The sequence below is a fragment of the Mus caroli genome, unplaced genomic scaffold, assembly GCF_978045245.1.
Source record: "Mus caroli unplaced genomic scaffold, Mus_caroli_1 scaffold_1, whole genome shotgun sequence".
Lineage (NCBI taxonomy): Eukaryota > Metazoa > Chordata > Mammalia > Rodentia > Muridae > Mus > Mus caroli.
Genome location: NW_028227256.1, coordinates 56,036,766 through 56,059,952, shown reverse-complemented (window position 1 = coordinate 56,059,952; position 23,187 = coordinate 56,036,766). Strand labels below are relative to the sequence as shown.

Genomic DNA, 23,187 nt, shown 5'->3' with positions numbered 1-23,187 from the left:
TGTCTTTTATGTTAGTAAAAAAGAAATAAATATTGTTGCTTCATTAATAACAATTAAATCAAAACTAGACTTTTGCCTTTTTTGTTTTCCTGAAACATAGTCTTGTCGTGTAGCCCTAGCTAGCCTTGAAGTCTTTCTGCCTTAACCTCAAGTGTCAGGAGTACTCCAGGATGCCCGATTGTCCTTACTTATTTGTTTGTTTGTTTATTCATTCATTCATTTATTTATTGGTAGATCTTCCTCTGTGGTCCAGGCAAGCTGGTTCACATCTCTCAATAAGCACAGTGATAGGCAATAGAAAAAGTACTGCAGAAAAGCCAGCGATACTAGTATAGGCTTGATGAGTTATTGCTTTAAACTTGCTGACATGGGCTTTTTGCTTCTAGACCAAGTGGCTTCGGGCTATCAGCCAAGCTGTGGATCAGGCTTTGAGGGGGACGTCCGATTTCCCACTTTACGGAGGCGGCAGCAGTGTTCAGAGACAGGAACCACCCATCTCAAGAAGTGCCAAATACACTTTCTACAAGGATACTCGCCTAAAGGATGCCACTTACGATGGGCGCTGGCTTTCAGGGAAGCCTCACGGCAGGTGAAGAGTGCTTCATATTTGTTTCCAGGGAATAAAGGGTGACAATCACATGATGGAAGGAGCCATGACTATCTGAAACGTTACTTGACAGTCACTACTTTCTGCTTATGCCTCGCAGGGGTGTTCTGAAGTGGCCTGATGGGAAGATGTACTCTGGCATGTTCAGGAATGGCTTGGAAGATGGGTAAGGATGTGGTTTAAAGCAGAAGATGAATTTAAATGTGCTCACAAGTTATTTAATGTTGGGAGTTGCTTTTCAAACAAGCGGCTGATTTCTGATGTCTAGGCATTTGATGATGTGTTAGGATTCACACAGAAGATATGCGGGCTTGTAGACATGGAGGATGACATGTGAGCCAGATGACACAGCAGTGTCACCTTTACACAGGGGACATAGAGAAATTTTATTTTCAGTGGTTTTATAGAAATACTCCTCTCCACTCGCTGGCCCCCTTCCCCCCCCCTACCCCGAGTTCCTGTGTTGAGGATGGACTCCAGGGTCTTGGGAATGCGGGCAAGTGCTCTACCACTGAGCTTCACCTTAGGCCTGCTTTTACAGTTTCAAATTTGTTTCTCTGTTAAAAGGGGGAATTTTGCAGTGGTGTTATTGTAGCAATACTCAACTGACATCGATTTTGTATAAGTTTGTTCTGTTTTCTTTTTTCGTTGCATTCAGTCATTCATTTATTTATTCAGTATGTGTAATGTATGTGTCTCAGTACACACATGCCATGCCCCATCCGGTTCTCTCCTTCCACTATGAGAGTACCGAGGACTTGAACTTGGGCCACCAACATGACAGCAGGTAGCTAATGCTTTTACCCGCTGAGCCATCTCATAGTACATCCTATTATACTTTCTTTTTTGTTTTGTTTTTCGAGGCAGGGTTTCTCTGTATAGCTCTGGCTGTCCTGGAACTCACTTTGTAGACCAGGCTGGCCTCGAACTCAGAAATCCGCCTGCCTCTGCCTCCCAAGTTCTGGGACTAAAGGCGTGCGCCACCACCGCCCTGCTTTCTATTATATTTTCTAACATTGCAACTATATTTACAAGAAAAATTTATGGCAGCTAAATATTTTGTGCACTGCTAAAGAAAAAATTTATCTTACTGTCTTAGTCAGGGTTTCTATTCCTGCACAAACATCATGACCAAGTTGGGGAGGAAAGGGTTTATTCAGCTTACACTTCCATACTGCTGTTCATCACCAGGGAAGTTAGGACTGGAACTCAAGCAGGTCAGGAAGCAGGAGTTGATGCAGAGGCCATGGAGGGATGTTCTTTACTGGCTTGCTTCCCCTGGCTTGCTCAGCCTGCTCTCTTATAGAACCCAAGACTACCAGCCCAGAGATGGTCCCACCCACAAGGGGCCTTTCCCCCTTGATCACTAATTGAGAAAATGCCTTACAGTTGGATCTCATGGAGGCATTTCCTCAACTGAAGCTCCTTTCTCTGTGATAACTCCAGCTGTGTCAAGTTGACACAAAACTAGCCAGTACACTTACTATTAAAAGATGTATAAACTGGAGAAGTTAATGTACAGGAATGATGATGTCAAATTTTGTGATTTCAAGATCTTAAATAAGTTTAGAAGGAAAGGGGGCTTTGTATTATCTAATTTACCCTACTTACTAGAAAGATGCACGAGCTGTTGTCTACCATGATTCACCCAGAGGAATGCTGTGAATTAGTGACAAAGACAGGCAAGGTCACAGATGCCCTGCTTTTCGTTAGCTTTAGAATAAAGCATCTCACCAGTGACTCAGGGCGGGCCTGGGGTCCACTCCTCTCAGACTTTGCATCTGTGCATCTTCTTATGATTTTTATTCTCCTTGGCAGATACGGTGAATACAGAATCCCTAACAAGGCCCTGAACAAAGAAGACCATTATGTAGGCCATTGGAAAGAGGGGAAAATGTGTGGGCAAGGAGTCTACAGGTAAAAACCTGCATTGCAAAGGTTGCTGGTCTCATGCTGCCTCTCCAGAGAACTGTGTAAAGCTAAAGCTTGTGTGGATAGAATTCCTAAGGAGCAGATTTAGTCTTTTTAATAACCAAAACTGTGTACCAACTCATCATTGAAAGAGCATCTCCTCCTCTGTGGCATGGCTATAGTATTAAATGTGGCTCACGTCTCCATTGCACCTATAGAACAAACCCTGATATCTACATAAGTCTTACCTAGAAGTTTAATTTTTTACTTGACTCTGATCTAGACAAAACTTTATGCTTTCCTCCTTCTCGTTGATAGCTCATCATTTCATTTCCCATAAAAGACTAAATACATTTCTTATGTTAATGCAAAATATTGTGTTATCTTTGATTTTTGAGGCTGAGTTCTTCAACTAGAAGTGCTACCCATAAGCACTTTGTAATGTGCATGTTATCTTTCTGTCCTTTCCAACCACAGCTATGCCTCTGGTGAAGTGTTTGAAGGCTGCTTTCAAGATAACATGCGCCATGGGCATGGTCTCCTCCGGAGTGGAAAACTGACTTCTTCTTCTCCTAGCATGTTCATTGGCCAGTGGGTAATGGATAAGAAAGCAGGATATGGTGTCTTTGATGATATCACCAGGTATAGTCTGAAATGAAAAGCAGGGCATCTGCTTCTTTCTCTGTGTGTACAGGGGAAAGATAATCTTCCTACCCCTCTCGCTGTTTCCTCACTTTTAATTATTTGAGCATGTGTGGGTGGGTGTGGGTGTGTGCTTGTGTAAACATGAGTGCAGTGTATGAGGAGGACAGAAGAGGGCATTTGATAATACCCTAGAGCTGGAGTTACCGGTGGTTGTGAGCTGTGGATGTTGGGGCTGGGAGCTGAACTCTGGTCCTGTATAAGAACAGTACAAGCTCTTTATTGCTGAGCCATGTCTCTAGCCCCGCCTCCCAATTATGAAGACTTGAACATCTTACACTGTCTTAGCCAGAAGACCAAGAAGCACCAACTGCAGCTTCTTAATTTGACAGCATTAAGAAAACTTTTCGGTTTGGAATGGTGGCACTTAGAGGTGTATGCTTGTAATCCATCTGAGGAAAGCCGAGGCAGGAAGATCTAAAGTTTGAGGCCAGCCTGGGCTACATAGTGAGACTTAGTTCACTTCACTCAGCACACCAATGAAAAGAAAAAGAGAACTTACCATAAGGAAACAGTTGTTGGGAATTTTTTTTTTTTATCTTATGGGCCAAACAATAAATTACTTCACAAAGTCAGGGTCATTCAGAATTCACATAGGTACTGTTTTCCTACATATACAAAGTTTTTACTGCCTCAGAAGCTACCAAATCTTTTAATTAATTGATTTATTTCATTTGAGACCAGCTCTGTAGCCCAAGGTGACCACCAAGGTCACAGATTCCTTATACAGTCAAGGATGAACGTGAAGTTCAGACCCCCCCAATTTATATCCTCCAAGGGCTAGTACTATAGGTGTGTGACACCATGCCTGGTTTATGCAGTCCTGAGGCTTAAAACCACAGCTTTGGGTTTGCCAGGCAAACATTCTGTCAACTGATTTACATCCTATGCCTTCTGAATCTTTATTGTACAGAAAAAAATAACCTTTAATTAAAGTCAATAGAAAGTAGGAATGGGTGGTAGGGATCAGTGATAGATGACAGCACTGTTGGGGCTGGACATAGACTATGTAAATATAAAACGTCTTCCTGTCATGCTCACACACCAGGAGTTAAGTCCACCTGCTTGAATTCAGGTAACCGAGCCTTAGACAGCGGTGTATTTCTTTTGCTCTCACATTTGATTTGGTCTATTTACTTGGATTTAATGCACTGCCCCTCTTTATGTTAAGCACCACAGCTTCTGTAATACGGGAATTTTTTGTGTATTTGTTTGTTTATTTGAGTGAGTTGAGGATAGCCTTAAAGCTAGCCTTGAACTCCTGATCCCCTCCCCCATTTTCTCTCATTATATTTGGACTATAGGCATGTGCCACCACGTCCTGTCATAATGTGAATTTTTTCAAAATTACCTTTATGGGTCAGCAAAATGACTCCATGGTAAAGACTTTTGTCACTGGGCCTAAGGACCTGAGTTCCATCCCTGGACGTATGTGATAGAAGAGAGAACTGACTCCACAGATTGTCCTATGCCCTCCACACATGTGCTCTGGCATTCATGCCCCGCCCCCAAACACACAAGTTTAATAGATAAAATGTCAAAATTTTTATTTTTTTTTAATCACCAAACTAAAGATAGATTTTTTTTTTCTTTTTTGAAACAAGATCTCACTATGTAGCCTTGGGTGCCCTGGGACTCGTAATGTAGATGATGCTGGCCTGGAACTCACAGAGATCCTCTGCCTCCCAAGTGCTGGGTTAAAGGTGTGCATTACCATGCCCAGCCAACTGTATGATTTCACAAGTAGTTTATATACCTCTGCCTCCCTTTTACCTGTCTCCTGTCTCTACCAAGAGCTTTGAACCTGCACCACCAAGCTATGTCCTGCCTTAATTTATGTTTTTCTTCTCTCTTTGAGAAAAGATCTTTCTCTCTAGCCAGGGTCTGGCTGGCTCTAACTTGATCCTCCTGACCTATCCTTCCAAGTGGTAGGATTGTAACAATGACCCATCATATCTAATTCATGGGTTCTTTTTTTTGTAGCGATTGTAAAAAATCTTCTAAGAGGGTAAAAATTAAACCTTTTATGACAAACTTTAGGAAGGAAAACTATTCAAAGGTTTGATTCAGTTATCCTTTAAATTTGTGGTGTTCTTTTTTAATTACATATTTTATTGAGACAGTCACACTGTGTAGCTCTGCCTAGTCTTGGTCTCTCAGAGATCTGCCCCCTGAGTGTTGGGAATGAAAGGGCACTCCTTGAAGTTATCAAGAAAGTATGTGGAGTGTTGTCAGTCTGCTGGGTAATGTGTCAGCTCCTGTGCGAGTGCGGCATGTATGTCCTTCACCATCACACCTCTCTCTGAGGAGATGGAATGAGCCACTTTGACCGGGTGATGGTGGCAGTCCAGACCAGGCATGTAATGCAGGTCCCTGGAAGAGGAGTTTTTCTCACTTTGTCCTTGTTTTATTTGTCTTTCATCTTTGTTTTCTTCTGTGCAGGGGAGAAAAGTACATGGGAATGTGGCAGGATGATGTGTGCCAAGGGAATGGGGTAGTGGTCACCCAGTTTGGGTTATACTACGAAGGGAACTTCCACCTGAATAAGATGATGGTGAGTGGGCTCTTTACATGTGTTTCTTGTCAGCTTTGGAAATCTCCTGCGTCCCTAACCTTTACGGTCTTTTAATTAATGTTCTACTTTTGTTTTGGCTTCTTGAGATGAGGTTGCACTCTGTAATCCAGGCCAGGCTGGGACCCTGGTGAATACCTGCCTGGCTTGGAACTCATGGAAAAACTGCTTCTGCCTCTCTCTTGATCCTGGGACCCCAGGCCTGAGCCACCGTGCCTGGTCCTGTGTGACTTTCTTAGAACAATTTCCTACTTTGCAGATGGTGGGAGGCTTTGTGGGTGTGGCTGCATGCACTTTCAGGTCTTCCGTGGTCTGTCTTGTGACGTGTGTTTTGCTTCTTCACACAGGGAAATGGGGTTTTGCTTTCTGAAGATGATACCATCTATGAAGGAGAATTTTCCGATGACTGGACACTTAGTGGAAAGGTTGGAAACAACTTTGTTCTTTGTTTGCACGCTCTCATTTATTTTTCTTGTCTTTAGAAAGTTTTTAAAGAGTCTAAATTCATTTTCTGCATTAGTATTCTATTGCCTCGGTCTGTTTTCCCATTAAATCTCTGATGCCTTTTAGAAGGAATTGGCCACAAACCCCTATGTAGTCAAGGATGCCCTTGAACTTCTGGTCCTTCGGCCCCTATCTCCACATGCCAGGATTAGAGGAATGCACCACAATACTCAATCTTTTGTGTGTTTAAAACACCAACTCTGACTGAGTATATGTGTGTTTTCCCGCAGTGCTTGGTGTCTATTTCAGTGGTGTCTGTTCTTCATATCCTTCCCTCTCGTGTTAGGATTAATTTGCTCTCCCCTCACCCCGCTCTCCCGAGATAGAATGTGAGTGTGCTTTAGACCTTTTGGCATTTCCTAGGGCAGATGGATGCTAGCAGCTGTGGCCACTCTCCTGAGCACTGTCAGTAGTGGCCTGTGGCTGGGATACAGTGTGTTTCACACAACGAACAGTCTTCCCATCCTCCTGTCCTTCCTCTTTACCCTGCCTGTGAATTATTTTCATGTGTTCTCTCTGGGCATGTGCATGCATGCAGTTTTGTTTCTTTATCAGAATTGAGAATGTCAAAAAAGAAAATTACAAAGGAAAGTGTTAAGTGTATGATTCTCTTAATTCTGTAAACTTAAACATCTTTCTTTCTTTCTTTCTTTCTTTCTTTCTTTCTTTCTTTCTTTTTTTTTTCTTTAAGACAGGCTTTCTCTGTGTAGCTCTGGATGTCCTGGAACTCACTCTATAGACCAGGCTGGCCTCGAACTCAGAAATCCGCCTGCCTCTGCCTCCCAAGTGCTGGGATTAAAGGCGTGTGCCACCACCGCCCGGCTTAAACGTTTTTCTAACTCCGCTTCTCTTTTGCTTTATCCAGGGAACGCTGACTATGCCACATGGAGATTATATTGAAGGTTATTTTAGTGGAGAATGGGGATCTGGGATAAAAATCACTGGGACCTACTTCAAACCTAGCCTGTATGAGAGTGATAAGGACAAGCCCAAAGCCTTGTGAGTACTGACTCTGGGGGAGTGACTGAATGTTTTTCAGTTATCTTGCTTTCATCAAAGCAGGTTAATATTTTAAAGCAAATTCAAAATTTAAAAATTGTTCTTTTTAAACAGGACATAGCTTAAAGGATATGTCTTAGCGCACAGGTGTGGAACTGATCCTGCTGGGGAGGGTGCAGATGCAGTCGACAGAGAAAGCATCCTGAAGTACCATGTCAAGCAAAGCTCAGACATGCATAGGCATGCACACACACATACACACACACACACACAAAGTGCATACATGTGTGTGGGGGTGCACACACACATACACAATGTACATACACACGTGTGGGAGTTCACACAATGTGCACACAGTTTGGGTCACAGAAGTAATTGCAGTTTATGGTAGAAAGTCTTTATCCTTAGGAATGGTTGTTCACAAAGCAGAGATGAATAAGTTTGGTGTGGCTCTATCAGCAGGAAGCTGGGGAACCTAGCCGTGCCGGCAGATGAGAAATGGAGAGCAGTGTTTGAAGAATGCTGGCGCCAGCTGGGCTGTGAGAGCCCAGGCCAAGGGGAGGTTTGGAAAGCATGGGATAATATTGCTGTGGCCTTGACCACGAACCGTCGCCAGCATAAAGACAGGTGAGTACACCCCTGCACAGCCCGTGGCAGAGCACGTTACGTCAAGGACTTGAAACCAGACAGTGATCAGGTTTGCTATATGCAGTTGCAGATGAAGTATGATTGCTGCGTGATATAATTTGTAAGTCCGTGGGCTTGGAAGCTGCCAGCCAGAGCGATTATTCACAGCTTGGACTGGTTGTCCCAGCAGAAGAACCTCATTGAAAGGAAAAAAAAAATCTGTTTGTATATTTTGAACCTGAAGCTAAGTTGAATATGAGTCACAGCTGAATCTTATAAGGTGATCTGGGGAAGGGGTGACATATAGCCATAGATTTTGCCTAGAGCTGCAGCTCTGCCAGTTATAGGAGAAATGAGGATGGCAGGAATTCCTAGTTAATGTGCTAGGCTTGGTGGCCTCTTCTGTCCCTCCAGGAGTGGATTCTGCAGGCCAGCCTTGTACATCATGCAACCTCATCAGTGAGATGCAGGGGAGAAGTCAGCACTGCAGGCTGTCTGCAGAACCACTGTCAGAAAAAGAGCTTGGTGGGGAAATGACCTGGAGCTTGGGCAGAGGTGACAGCATGCACACCTTTAGTGTAATTACACAAGCCCTATTGGCCAGACTTAGGAATGGGGTAGTCAGTGAGGCCTCTTCCCAAACCTTGAGGAGACTCATAAGAGGGGAAATGTAAGTTTTCTTTAGAGAAACTGATAATCTTCCTCCCGGAATCTTGAAATTTAGTGTGTGTTCATGTTCAGCATGGATCACTGTGCCAGCTCTTACCCAGGCATGCACACGTGCTATCCCTCTCCCCTTTTCTCTCTCCCTCTTCCTCTTCTCCTCTCTCTCCTTGGTTTGCCTCAGTTGCATCATTTTTAATTTAGATATTCTCAGATTATTGACTTAGGCATCTAGAGACTCTCTAGGTTACTTATGAAGAAACTTTACTGCATTCAACAGAATGGATGCACAGAATGTGTTCTGAGAGTGCAAGCAAGGGCTGTGCACAGGTCATGGGTTCCTTACATCGCAGAGTGGTTTTGATCCTTAGTTTGAATTTGGTTTGAGCTATATTTACTTCCTCAATATTTTGGGCTTTTTTTTTTTTGGTAAGATTTATTTTTAGTTTGTGTCTATGCGTGTGTGTGTGTGTGTGTATGTGTGTGTAAGTGAATGCATGTGCCTATGGAGGCTAGGGACTTTGGATGCCCTGGAGCTAGTGTGTGCGTGTGTGTGTGTGTGTGTGTGTGTGTGTGTGTGTGTGTAAGTGAATGCATGTGCCTATGGAGGCTAGGGACTTTGGATGCCCTGGAGCTAGCGTCACAGGCAGTTGTTAGCAACCCCGAGTGGGTGCTGGGAACCTAGCCCAGAGCCTTAGCAGGAGTGGTGCACACTCTTAACCGCTGAGCCATTTCTCCAGCCCAGTCAATAGTTTGGGTCTTTCTAAGTAAAAACAATGAAATTGTTTCACTGCCATGGCACTCAGTTTTATTGCTGAGGTTGCTTGCTTAAAGGCCAAAATACTGTTCTGGAGAGATGGCTTAACTCATTGGGAAATGGATGTTCAGCATGGACAAGAGGTGGCTAATGTTGGAGTTAGCTAGCATAAACTTTAACACACTGATGGCAGAAGTGCTCTGATGAGCAGCCACAGTCATCCTTGAAATAGGTGTTAAATTGAATTACCACGCAGGAGAGATGGCTCAGTGGTTAAGAGTACTGACTGTTCTTCCTAAGGTCCTGAGTTTAAATCCCTGCAACCACATGGTGGCTCACAACCATCCATAATGAGATCATACGCCCTCTTCTGGTGTATCTGAAGACAGCTTTAGTATGCTTAAATATAATAATAAATAAATCTTTTTAAAAAAAAAGATTACCATCAAAGAAGCAGAGGTTATAAAGAAGAACCAAATTCAAGTTTTAGATTGCCAGAGTACAGTCCCTTAAAGACTTCAGCTGGGTGCAGAAGCAGACTGAGGTGCTAATGGAGGAGACAGTGAACTTGGGAGGTCAGTTGGAATGGTCTGAAGAAACACAGGAAAAACTGAGGTGGGGTGGGAATGAATGCAGAGCCTGGAGAACTGATGGGTTTAAATGTCTAAAAAATTCTAGAAGAAAAGAACTGGAGAGATGGCTCAGTGGTAAGACCACTGCATGTACTTCCAGAGGATTAAAAAGCCCACCAGAATTCTAGAACAGGAGAAATAATAATGATAAGGAGTGGGAGTTCTTGAGACTGTAATGGTTGAGAAAGGCTCAAGGTTTGGTAGAAAATAAACATCTAAGTTCAGGAGCTAAGTGGGTTCAGTGTCTAGAAAAGTGTGCACTACATGCAGAGCCCCCCAGTGAGTGAGTGTGTGCAGCGTGTAAGCAAGAGCCTTCAGCCCAGGGAGAAATGGCCCAACATTTCCAAAGCACTAAAAGAAAATTACAGGTGGACTTCCCACTCACCTTTCTCCTTTAGCTTTTATCCTTTTCTCCATTAAACTGTCTTCACCTTTCCTAACTTTGCTGAGCATTTAAATGGAATTTCCCTGAAATAGTCCTAAGTATGCTTGCAGGTAGTTGTCAGCTCTGCTTTCTACTGCTAGAATACCAAGAGGGGCGCCTAGAGAGAGGACTGAGGTTTACAACGGCCTCAGAGCCTCCACAAGAGGCTGCTCTCGTAGAGGACCCAGGTTTAACTTCCAGCACCCACATGGTGGCTCTTACAATCTATGACTCCACTTCTCAGGGATAGGATCACTTCTGGCATCTGTGGTCATGTGCACACATATGGTGCATGCATACATACGCATGTATAAATATATACGTGTGTGTGTGTGTGTGTGTATACATACACACAAACATATGCATGTATAGAGATAGATACGTGTGTGTGTGTGTGTGTGTGTGTGTGTGTGTGTGTGTATATACATACACACAAACATATTACCTAAAAATTTTAAACCATGAAGAAGTGCTTACTTTGATCTTTGTGTATAGCTGCTACATTTGATTTTCTCGAAATCCGTTTTTATGCTACTTTTCATTTGCATTTCAGTAGCAGGTCAGGCATGTAGAGTACATCAGGCTTGTGCTAGGTGAATGTAAACTCTTGTAGCAGGTCAGCCAATACCATTTTGAGTGACTTGTGTAACTTGAGGTCAGCTGCTGTTGCTGAACGTGTTAGGCCTGGGCTAGGTCAGTGGGTGCTCACGGTGAGCAAGGTGGGTCTGTGTCAGACCCTCCCCCTCCCCCTCAGCTGCCGACGGTTTGACGTGTGCATTTACAACTGTTCCGTTTCTCACATGAAATGCTGGCCTTTCTGCTTCCTCTTCACAGTCCAGAAATACTTAGTCGTTCTCAGACTCAGACCCTGGAGAGTTTGGAGTACATTCCCCAGCACATTGGCGCCTTCTCTGTGGAGAAATATGATGACATCAAGAAGTATTTAATAAAGGTAAACAAGTCAAAGTGACGTCGGCTTTGTGAATTAAACGATCAGACAGCTGGGTGTGGTCATGTACACCTGAAGTTTCAGCACATGGAAGGGACCAGGACTTCTAGGCCATCTGCTAAAAAATATGTAGTTAGGCTGAGCAACTTGAAACCTTGTCTTATCCCTACTCTCCCCCCCCCACCCCCACCCCTTAGACATTCCAAAACAAACAAGGTCATCATTCAAAGGTTAACCTAATATTGGTTTTACTTTCTCTGTTTTGTTTGCTAAATCTTTGATTTTTAAAGAAGATGGGTCTCACTGTGTAGCCCAGATTGGCCTTGAGCTCAGGGCAATCCTCCTGCCTGAGCCTCCCAAATGCAGAGATTATAGGTTCTAGCCACTATACTTGGCTCTAATTTATTTTCTTCTTATTGACAGATAATAATTACATTTTGTAGGAAACAGTATAATATTCTGGTACATTTATATATTATATATTGATCAATTCGGGATAGTTAGGTGTCCTTGTGATGAAAAACAAAGCCCTTTCTTCTGTCTGTTTTGAGCTGTGCAATATTGTTAGCCATAACCCTCCTCTGTAAACAACACCATCACTAACTCTTCTGCAGTAGAAAGCCTGAGCCATAGAAAAGGACAAAGTGGAACTCCTGATGTAGAGTATCATCACCAGAAAGATTTGAACATTTCCAACTTAACAAAAGTCAGCCTGGCACATTTCTGTAAGTTTAGCCCTTGAGAGGCTAAGACAGGAAGATCAATCACAAATTTGAGGACAACCTAAGCCACGTACCAGAACTCTATTTCCAAAACAAACAACAATGAAAGAAAGAATAGATGCTGGAGAGCTGGCTCCACAGGTGAGAGCAGAGGACCTGAGTTCTCCCAACACCCACATCAGGCTGCCTGCAACTGCTGGCAACAGCTGTCCCGGGCTTCTGAGGCAGCTGCCTGCAGTCACACACATAATTTTTTTAAAAACCTTTAAAATATATAAAAAGGAAAGCAAAAATAAAACCTGTTGTAGGATGTATATGGAATGTTACCTTGAAGAAAAAGCAAGTCCTGACGTTGCTTCTGCTGTTGTACAGTGAGACCTGTCTCAAAACAACAAGTATCCCCAACCCTAGCGCCTTACACCAGGTAGACTAAAGATTTGGAAGTTAAGGTATTTGACTTTTCCTGACGCTGGGGAAATGGTTTATTAGGGACTGCTCTTACTGCCTACTGACCGTGTTCCTTGTTTCTGGTCTCAGGCCTGTGATACTCCTCTGCACCCACTGGGCAGGCTTGTGGAGACCCTGGTTGCGGTGTATAGAATGACATATGTGGGTGTAGGGGCCAACCGCCGGTTACTGCAGGAAGCTGTGAAGGAGATTAAATCTTATCTCAAGAGGATTTTCCAGCTTGTGAGGTAAGATCGTTACACTGAAAGCTGCAGAGTGGTCTGGTAACGCTGTGGCATCTTCACCCTGAGTCTAGATGTTGCGGCCTTGTGAGGTACTTGAGTGTCCCCCGTTATCACAGGAAGTACTCATCTAGAAAAAGCTTTATGCTACAGATCCATAAAGGGACTAAATAATGGAAGTGCATTTTTAATTGTTCATGTGATATTTACTGCCTCATATAACTGAAGGCTAAAATAAACTCTGTTTTTCTAAAGTCTAATTTGGTGTAAAATATAGTAGTCATATTTATATTTAACTTCGAGGCTTAATCATGCCTCTAAAACCTAACCACAGAATAGAGTTGGTGGGAGTTCAGTCCCTGAGGATATGCCCAGTCCGGTCCCTTCCCATGAGCACCATGTATACTCATATACTGAGTAGGAAGGAGCCAGTGAGCACTCCAGGTTCAACCAGACAAAGCACTGACAACAGAAGAGTCGTCATCTTCAGCCTGTGAGCTAGAGTAAGGCAGAACACAGCACATGCAGCGCATCCGTGTGGAGGAGGACACTGAGGCAGAAGCTAGAATGAAGTGCTTGCTGCCTGCTTCAGGTCTGGACGCCCAACTGACCAGGAAGTATCGAGAGGAGACAGGGTTAAATGAGCCAGGAACTGTCATAGAGAAGACAGATCCTGGCAGCAGCAAGATGGAGTTTTAAACCAACAAATGAGTTCCCTACCAAGTCACTTAGGGATTTGCCCCAGAAATGTTCTTATATTACCAAACTCAAAATGCTCAGCACACTTGGAGTGTGTCAGGTTTGGAGGAGCCGTGTGTCTGTGAAAAGCATCCCCGCAATGGAGTGTCTCCGTTCCATCCTTGGCTAGGCTGTGGGCTATAAAGAACTTTCTTTACTTTGTTTTTTAGTATTCCCAGCTATGAAGAGAGCAGAGGTGGGTGGCAAGCTGTAACACCACAAAAAAATAGACAATATTATAAGCAGCCTTTGAAAGGTCAAGAGCTAAGTCTCTGAAATAAACCAGACAGTAAACATATGGCGGGCCCCAGCAACATCCCAGAAGTCAAAGATAAAAGCCTAGGGCACTGGTTTCAACTTTCCTAGTGCTGCAGCCCTTTAATACAGTTCCTTCCTCAGGTTGTGGTGACCTCCTCCCCCCATAACACTCCTTTGTTGCTACTTCCTGTCACTTGCTACTGTTATGAGTGTAGCATAACTATCTGATGTGCGACCCTGCCCCACAGGTTGACGACCACTTCTCTAGAGCACACGTCAAAGCAGGGAGAAAAGCAAACCCAGGGAGGAGTCAGTAATTTAGTCCATTATCATTTGAAGAACTAACTTTCAGCAGCAAGTCTGCATTTTAGAGAAGATTTTTGACATTTACATCTCTGAAGTTCAGTTGGGGTTGTATTCTGAGACTAATGTTCAGCGTTAGTTTGAGTTTCTGATGAGAGTTGATGCAAGTTGACTTCGGGTAGAGAATTCCTCAGTCAGATGACACCCTGCTTGGGAGGGAGTTTGGGACCGTCCCTCAGTCACTCCATTCCCATTCTGTAGGAAGCACCGTACATTCAGTCCGTTCTGCTTTTTCACCTGCTTTCTTTTAGTTTGGGAACATTGTATGTCATCACTTTTATGTATTTTCACAGAAAATTTTCACATTATACAGTACAATTTGTCATAACTGAAAGAAAAGTACTTTAAGCCGGACAGTGGTGGTGCACACCTTTAATCCCAGCACTTGGGAGGCAGAGGCAGGCGGATTTCTGAGTTCAAGGCCAGCCTGGTCTACAGCGTGAGTTCCAGGACAGCCAGGGCTACACAGAGAAACCCTGTCTTGGGAAAAGAAAAGAAAAGAAAAGAACTTTAACGTAGATGCTACTCAGATCACAGTGCAGTGTGCATGCGTGTGTCACGCTCTGTGCTGATAACCAGAAGAGTGTTACTTTGTTACTTTACTTTTCCCATATACATTTTGCTTTAAATCCCTTAGGTGTTAAGCAGTTGTTTCTAGGAAGACAAAAAGAATGTTTTAAGAACCATCAATTACAAAACACATTCAGTCCGTTCTGCTTTTTATGTGCTTTCTTTTAGTTTGCAAACATTGTATGTCATCACTTTCATGTATTCTCTTCTTCTTTTATTTTTTTACTTATATTTTTTTTTAATTTACACTCTAGATTTTATTCTCCCCCACCCCCAGTCCACCCTCCAACTGTTCCACATCTCATACCTCCTCCCCACCCACTTGTCTCCACTAGGATGTCCTCACTGCCCATCCCCCCACCCCACCAGACCTCTAAACCCCCTGGGGCCTCCAGTCTCTTGAGGGTTAGGTGCATCTTCTCTGACTAAACCCAGACATAGCAGTCCTCTACTGTATGTGTGTTGAGGGCTTCATATCAACTGTGTATGCTGCCTGGTTGGTGGTCCAGTGTTTGAGAGATCTTGAGGGTCCTGGTCCTCCTACAGGGTCGCCCTTCTCCTCAGCTTCTTCCAGCCTTTCCCTAATTCAACCACAGGGGTCAGCAGCCTCTGCCCATAGGTTGGATGCTAATATTTGCATCTGACTCTTTCAACTGCCTTTGGGTCTTCCAGAGGACCTAGAATCTTATGGTTTGTTTTCGATTTTCGCTTAGGTTCTTGTTTCCTGAGCTTCCTGAAGAGGGCAGCACAATTCCTCTCTCTGCTCCTCTGCCCACTGGAAGGAGATCCTTCTGTACTGGGAAATCGGATTCCAGATCCGAGTCACCAGAACCAGGGTGAGTTGATCTGGGTGACGTAGTGAGGCTGCATGGACTCCCGAAGAACCTCAAAGATGGCTGCTTTCCCCAGGCCCGGTTTCCTCATGTCCTCAGTGGCTTCCTCGTGGTACTAGCTGCTGTCAGGGAGGGAGCAGCCACGTGTGGTCAGTCAGGAAGGCAGCTGAGCAAAGGCAATTTGTGCCGAGTTAGGTGACCCTGCAAGAGCAGCCTCAAGATGGAATCAAAGCAATTCTCAGTTTGCTTTCTGGTCATCCAAAAGAATTGGCAGTTGGTTCAAGACAGTCAACTCTACCTGTATCAAGCAGCACTCGAAAAACCATCCTGTGAACCTTGCAGTCCATAAGGAAGCGCCATTTCTGACTAGTGTTCTTGTGCCTCCTTCCCACTTCTGTTTGTAGCTATGTAGTAACGAGTTCTGGCTTGCTGCTTCCGGTGCTGCTGCCGAGGCTCTACCCACCTCTCTTCATGCTCTATGCCCTGGATAATGACCGAGAGGAAGACATTTACTGGGAATGTGTGCTTCGACTAAACAAGCAGCCAGATATTGCTCTCTTGGGCTTCCTTGGAGTACAGAGGTAGGTACTATGGTTGTGAGCAGAACCAAAAGTTTGAATTGAAAATTCCTTCAGCACTGCCAAGAGTTTATTGGCATCTACTTGTGTGTATGTGTGTGGTTTCTTAGCTTGCTCATCTGCCCTGTCAGCACAACGGTAGTATTAATGATCTTCATTTCTGAGAGGGTCCAAAGGTGGTTATGAAGTTCCTTTATATCTGAACATGGGTTTTTACATTATCACATAAAAACTAAATGGCTCGTCTTAGCTAATAAAGATGTATAATTTATACTCCCATTCCTTAGAAAAAGTTAATTGCTTTAAATCTTTGGTGTTCCTTCCCACGTCATTTGCAATTTAAAGTGTTAGATTTAAACATTTTCATATTATCTCAGGCATGGGTTCTCGTTCCAGGGATGGTTATCATCCTTTCTCTAGAGTGGTGATAGAGCTGAGTCCAGTCCACTTAAGAGTCATATATTCACGCTATCAAAAAAGTGTATACATTTTTTTGGGGAAGTTCTTTTTCAATGGAATAATTTAGTAATAAAAATGAGATAAACGTGTAAATGAAGGATCTATTCTGGACTGTAGTGTGCAGTTATTGTATACAGATCGAGGATGACAAAACCCCCTGGGATATAGTAGCTGCTATTGCCAATATAAAAACCACAGCTCTCATCTTCAAGGGAATAAGAAATTGTTCATTCTAGAGCCATTATAAGTGACTGGATCAGGAACACAGATTTAAGTTATCCCAAATTCTGTGCTCTAACATGGAAGCAGTTTTTATAGTTTTACAGAACAAAGAAGGTCATCAATCAAGGAAAGTTTAAAATGCATTGAGTATGCCAGACAGGCAGATAAGATGAGACAGGCAGGCAAGCTGTGCGGCTATTTTATAGCTATTTTATAGACCTAAGATGCTATCTCATGACATTCTTAGCTCTTGGATTACTGGAAAAGTGTTCTGCTAAGTTAATAGCTTCTATGAGATCTTTATTTATTATCATGGGGTGTTTGTTCAGATTCAGAGCCAGGAGTGGCTGTTTCAGAAGGCTAAAATTAGCCCAAGATAAAGTAATTAGCCTTTGAACCTACAAATTCCAATCGCTCAGAGCACTGAGTTTCCAGTCGGTCCATTTTTCTCTGCAGACACAGGCTCTTTCTGGGAGTTTTCACTCCCAGCCAGATAGTTTCTTCTCAGGAGTTTTCACATTATTAAGCCATATCCAGGATGTTTACTAAATTTTAGGAAAAAAGGTAAATAAAAACATGAAACCCAGAACCAATTTGTAGAATAGTTGTTAAGGGGAGCAGAGAAGCCAAGATAACCATCACCTTTATAAAGGGTGTGTCTGCCATACTGATGTCTTATACTAACAATTTATGATTTCATTGTAGAAAATTCTGGCCAGCAACCTTGTCAATCCTTGGAGAGAGTAAAAAGGTATAGTGGATTTTAGTTCCTCATCAAACATGCTTTTCTCTGTTCTGAAGGACTCCATTTTACGTGAGCAGTGCTCATGTTAATGCCAGTTATCCCCAGCAGGCTGGGTCCTCTGGGATCGTTCATGTTCTTGTTACAGAAGACGCCTCTCTTCTGACATTCATTCTCCTTATGCAGGTGTTGTCAACCACAAAGGATGCTTGCTTTGCATCTGCAGTAGAATGTCTGCAGCAGATCAGGTAATGCCTCATGTTGTTGAACAGTCAGACAAATCAAAGTAGTGGTTCCTGTCCTGGGAGAGTAGAAAGAATACAATAGTCCCCACCCCCTTTCTCTCCATTTTTTTTCCCAGATGGGATCTTGCTATTTTATTCTCCTTCCCACTCCTAAATGTTGTCAGTATAAATGGAAGGATCAGAAAGTCTCTTTGCAAACATCTGGGCTCTTTTACTCTAATATGCTCTTGTGTTTTCCAAGGAGTAGACAGCCTGCCTGGAGATTTATTTGTGTGCTCCTATCATAAGCCAACTTTTCATTTAGAAACGGAATTCCAGTGGGTCAAAGGAAACATTCTGTGTGGGTCCTCCCACCAGAACCTCTTTTCTGACTCCTTTCCCAAACACTGTAGGATTCCAGGCCATCCCTCCACACTCTAGCTGCCTAGTGTGTCTTAATTGAGGCATGTGACCTGGAGGGATTTTTTTTTAATGAATAAGAAATGGCTTTATTAGGAAGATCATAGGATATCTTTTACACTTTGTTTTCACAACAGCACAACATTTACTCCATCAGACAAGCTTAAAGTGATCCAGCAGACCTTTGAAGAGATCTCCCAGAGTGTCCTGGCGTCGCTGCAGGAGGACTTTCTCTGGTCCATGGATGACTTGTTCCCCGTCTTCTTATACGTGGTGCTGCGGGCCAGGTATCCAGTTTTTCCTGACATCGTTGTGTTTACCAAGTCTGCTCGTCTTGAATTGATGCTAGCGGGCTGCTCCTGTCAGAACAGAATTTCACTTGGGTTAAGCTGTTCTGTGTCTGCCATTATCAGTTGATTCAAAAGGAAGGTCCACTTAGAGACAGGATGAACTTCCCGTCCATCTCTTTTGTCTGAGACAGGATTCGGAACTTGGGCTCTGAAGTTCACCTCATTGAGGATCTGATGGACCCCTTTCTCCAGCACGGGGAACAAGGCATCATGTTCACCACCTTGAAGGTGAGTGCCTCCCTGAACAGTTCTCAGTAAGTCTGTCCTTCCTTCCTTCCTTCCTTCCTTCCTTCCTTCCTTCCTTCCTTCCTTCCTTCCTTCCTTCCTTCCTTCCTTCCTTCCCACAGCGTAAACCACGTGGTAACTGCTTTTCTGTCCGTGCTGCTTTCTTTCTCTTTTGGTGGGGATGGTTTATTTCCTAGCTGGCCTGCAACTCTTAGTCACCTTCCTGCCAGTGCTTCCCAAGGGCTGCAGCTGCAAGTGTGAGCTGTCATGCCTCACCTACTTTCTTCTTTGTGGAAAAATTCAGTGTAGACTTTATTTTTTTCTTTTATTAAAAAGGGCTTTCATACGGTATATTCCGATTATGGTCTCCCCTGCCACCATTCTTTCCAGTTTCCATCCAGATCCATATGTTTTCTGTCTCTTGTTAAAAATCAAGCAGGCATTGTTGGGCTCGGGGTGGAAGCCAAGAAAACTCACTTTGGAAGCTTAAAAAAGAAAGCTTCCTGAGCGAGCGCTCAGGAAGGCGGTCATTTCTGGATCTGAACCTCGTTCCCGAAGGGAGAGTGTACAATGTTTTTAGAGGATGGGAACACAAAGCAAAGGGGAGCTGCAGGGTCATCCGATTGTATTTGGGCAGTACGGGCTAAGCAAGGGAGTACCCTTGAAGATTTGGCTGTATCCAGGGCACCTGGCTTCAAGGTTTCTAATTCATTCTTGTAGACATTAGGTCCAGAGCTCACAGTGATAAGGGAACAAAGGAGTGGGTCAGCTGCATGTAGTTACTTAGGGCATAACAGGCAATTGGTTGTGTACTTTTATAACTTACACACCTTGTTTTAGATAACAGCAATTTCTGTATTCTGCACTGGGCTTTGTTCCCATCTGCTGCAGGAGGAAGCTTTTCTGATGATGGCTGAGCAAGGCGCAGATCTTGAATATAGCAGCATGTCACTGAGAGCATTTTACTGCTATGATCCTTCAGCCAAACTGTTGTATTTTGTTTTCCTCTAGGTCCTTGGCCTGTCTAGGTGCAGATTCTCAGCCACCCAAACAGCATTGTGTATGGGCTTCATTTCATGGAGTGGCCTTAACTCAGCTCAGATAGTGGCTGGTCACTCCTACAAGCTGTGTGCCACCATTGCACCAGCATATCTTACAGACAGGGTTTGCAGGGTTGCTGTTTGCCTGTCTCCTTTGATAGTGTGCAGAGCACCTTCTAGCACCCAGTCAGTGGGGTGAAGGCTCTAGGCAGGCACAGCTCAACCTCTCCATGTTCACTGAGTTGTATAGGTGCTGTCAGCAGTAGGCCCTTACCATCAGGTTGTGAAGAGCTCCCAGTAGCCTTGACAATAACCTGAGGTTTGTTTTGTTTTATTTTCCCATGGGGCACCTTTGGCCAAGAGCTCAGTTAAATGTAACCCATTTCTGTTATTGGAAGCTTCACTTGTTGACAAGAAATGTCCATTTGGGGTTCTATCTCCCCTGTAATTTGGAGATTTCATTTAAATTGCCTTCCTGTATGTATGTATGTATGTCCATGGGACAAATGGCCTTAGTTTTAGCTGTCCTTCCTGTACCCCTCTTTCAGACCCTTCCACCCCTACCTGTGTGATTCTTCCGCTCCAAGCCCCGCTCCCATCTATAACCATCTGTTCTATTCCAGGGAGATCCATCCCTACCCTCGTCCCTCTGTGCTTATCTGTGGATAAATACCTTGCTTATCAATGACTTAATAGCTAACATCTACATAGAAGCAAATACATATCATATTTGTCTTTTGGGGTCTGAGTTGCCTTTAAGTATAGACTGAATACCTTTAGAATATATGTTGTTGGTTCTAAAAGCATGATAACGTATTAAATTAGGATAAATCAGACCTATACTGCCAGGTAATAAAATCTTATAAAAATACAGGTTTTAATATGAAGTCGTGTGTTATGGTCACATGAGTAGGCAGTCCCTAATGGTAAGGATAATGCTCATATTAACAATACAGCACTGTAATTTCCATATCAGAAAAGGAAGATGCAAGCTAAAATTGGGAATATAAATTATTTAGTAAATGTTTAAGAAAAGGTACTGTGGTCTGTAGCAGTTTGGGAGGTAGACTGAGGTAGAGAAGTGTAGGTGCTCTGGGGTTTGTAGCAGTTTGGGAGGTAGACTGAGGTAGAGAAGTGTAGGTGCTCTGGGGTCTGTAGCAGTTTGGGAGGTAGACTGAGGTAGAGAAGTATAGGTGCTCTGGGGTCTGTAGCAGTTTGGGAGGTAGACTGAGGTAGAGAAGTGTAGGTGCTCTGGGGTCTGTAGAGCAAAGGAAGACTGGTCTGTGAAAACAGGGCAAACCTGAGAACTGAACATCAGGGTCCAGGCCCAAGTTAGCTTTCTAACATTAATGTTTCTGTGTATAAACTGAGAGAGAGAAGTAAAGAGCAAGCTGTAGTGACATGTCTACAGATTCTTCATAGTCCTGCTGGGAAGCCTTCGTTCCCAGGGAACATTAGTGAATGTCCATAAGGACATGCTCAGGCTCACTTAAAGCCATAGAAGGCCAGACTGAAGCGTGTGCCTAAAACACCAGCAGAAGTGTTTCGGTTCTACTCAGTGCTGGTGGGTTTATAGTGAGGCCCCTTTCCCACATTGCTGGTAACAGGGCAGCGAGCAGTTAGGCTGCTCTCTAAGAACAGTTACTAGAGACTGTCATGGCCAAGTGCTGGTGTGTTTGACTCAGGACCCCACTCACTCCCTGGGATTTCTCCTAAGAAGTCAAGAGTGGAAATTGTGCACCACTCTGGTGTGTGGGTCCTAAGCACACAAGCACTTTGGGATCACTGCTTCTCAGAAATTCAGTCTTGGAAATTCTGGCTTGCTGTGTGGTGTGTGGGGCTGCTTAGCCTCCGCGTAGTAAATGTGGATGAGCTCTGCTCACATTGTCCTGTGTACCCTCACACTTCCCAGTCACCAGTGAATGGTCTCATGTTAATCAGTAAAGACCGGTACACAGAGGAAATAGAGGGCAAGTGTTTGTTGTTGTTAATTCCGATTAGGCTACAGTAGCCATTGGCTGGAGCCATGAGGTCACAGAGAGCTTGGTGAGGTAGACAGTGCACCTTCAGTAAGGGATTGTTTTTTTCCAAGTCTTAAAGAAACTGAATCTGAATTTGTTTGGATTTTCAGGCCTGTTACTTCCAAATTCAGCGGGAGAAGCTTAACTAGGGCGCCTGACAGCTTGAGAACCGGATTATCTGCTGCGGAGGCTACAGCTACCGGTACCCACCGGCTGGAGGATGATGGGGCAAAGAACAGTGTTGAAGTCAGAATGGACTTTTGTGCTATTTTGGTTGTAATTTCTGAGCCTTACTAATAATTAGAGCCCAGCATGGAAAACATACTGTATTATTCAAATGGAGACTGGAAAAGGAGATAGGGATAGAGTAGAGTCTTTGGCCTGTGCTGAGATCCACACACCTACTTAGAAAAGGAAACCGGTTACCCTTTCCTATAGTGAAAGCTCTCAGCTCCATGGAGTTCCAGGAAAGCTGCTTAGATGAAAAGAAGTTGATGACTGTGTTTAAGCTCCTGGTTTGTCTAATTCCATTTGCAGTTACCCCATACCCTTTGGCAAGGTTTTACTTGAAACTGAAGCAGCCATCCCTTGCCTTCCTAGACCTCTCCCAGGCACAAGTGCAGCATGCTACTTTGCTAGGGGTGGGGGTGGGGGAGAGCAAGTTTTAAACTGTAGTTTTAACCTTTTGTAAGCCCCTTTACCAGGGCATTTGTGGTCAGAGAGCTCCCACAGGGTGACTACGTCATCCTGGTCCCCACGTGGAATGCATCCACATAGGATCTTCTGCTTGCTGACTGAAAAGAACATAGGAATACACTGGAGTGCAAACACTGCCGTGCAGAGCTGCTCCAAACCTCACTGATCCGAGGCCCACTGCCTTCCCAGGAGGCCCATAAGCTTCTTAGCACAAGCTTTGTGTGGAGACTGAAGATCGGCACGTGTGAGGAAGCAGGGAGCTACAGTGGCCCTCAGCCCAGTGTGCGGGTCTTCCCTCTACCTCACACTGAACTCAGAAGGGAAGGAAGGAGAGACGCACATGGGATTCTCCCACCTCAGAAGTATTGTGACAGCAGCGCATAGCCTCGGTTTGCTCTTTCACAAGCAGCCTCACAAGTGTGGGTTGTGGGTGTGCGCTGGAGCAGTGCCACTCCGTAGCTGTTTGGATACCAAGGGTGCTCTTCCGTCTCCTCTGCTGTACTCTGAGGCGAGCGAGCGCAGTGGCCTGACTCCTGGGAAATGACTCAGCAGGCAGGCGGCAACTACTTTTGAAAAGGATCATGATTTCCGAGCCACTTTATAATCAAGACAAGCATTTGTTAACATACTGTTTTGGAATGTTGGCTGTAATGTAACAGCAGTTTTCATAATAAATGACATTCATCTCTA

At 44.0% G+C, this 23,187-nt stretch overlaps 1 protein-coding gene across 3 annotated transcripts in view; it reads left to right on the top strand.

The window, feature by feature from the left end:
- Als2 (alsin Rho guanine nucleotide exchange factor ALS2) overlaps window positions 1-23,187 on the top strand; it is a 72,604-nt gene extending 49,417 nt beyond the window's left edge. For all 3 annotated transcript variants that reach the window (XM_029482838.2, XM_021164704.3, XM_085837611.1), the window contains 17 exons: window positions 387-589; window positions 708-773; window positions 2,426-2,524; window positions 2,996-3,160; window positions 5,663-5,774; window positions 6,140-6,217; window positions 7,162-7,295; window positions 7,755-7,922; window positions 11,233-11,350; window positions 12,607-12,764; window positions 15,401-15,523; window positions 15,925-16,101; window positions 17,485-17,530; window positions 17,708-17,769; window positions 18,303-18,452; window positions 18,647-18,743; window positions 21,912-23,187. In XM_029482838.2, the coding sequence (XP_029338698.1) occupies window positions 387-589; window positions 708-773; window positions 2,426-2,524; window positions 2,996-3,160; window positions 5,663-5,774; window positions 6,140-6,217; window positions 7,162-7,295; window positions 7,755-7,922; window positions 11,233-11,350; window positions 12,607-12,764; window positions 15,401-15,523; window positions 15,925-16,101; window positions 17,485-17,530; window positions 17,708-17,769; window positions 18,303-18,452; window positions 18,647-18,743; window positions 21,912-21,950 (1,995 nt within the window). In that variant the 3' untranslated portion in view covers window positions 21,951-23,187. The remainder of the gene's footprint in view (window positions 1-386; window positions 590-707; window positions 774-2,425; window positions 2,525-2,995; window positions 3,161-5,662; window positions 5,775-6,139; window positions 6,218-7,161; window positions 7,296-7,754; window positions 7,923-11,232; window positions 11,351-12,606; window positions 12,765-15,400; window positions 15,524-15,924; window positions 16,102-17,484; window positions 17,531-17,707; window positions 17,770-18,302; window positions 18,453-18,646; window positions 18,744-21,911) is intronic.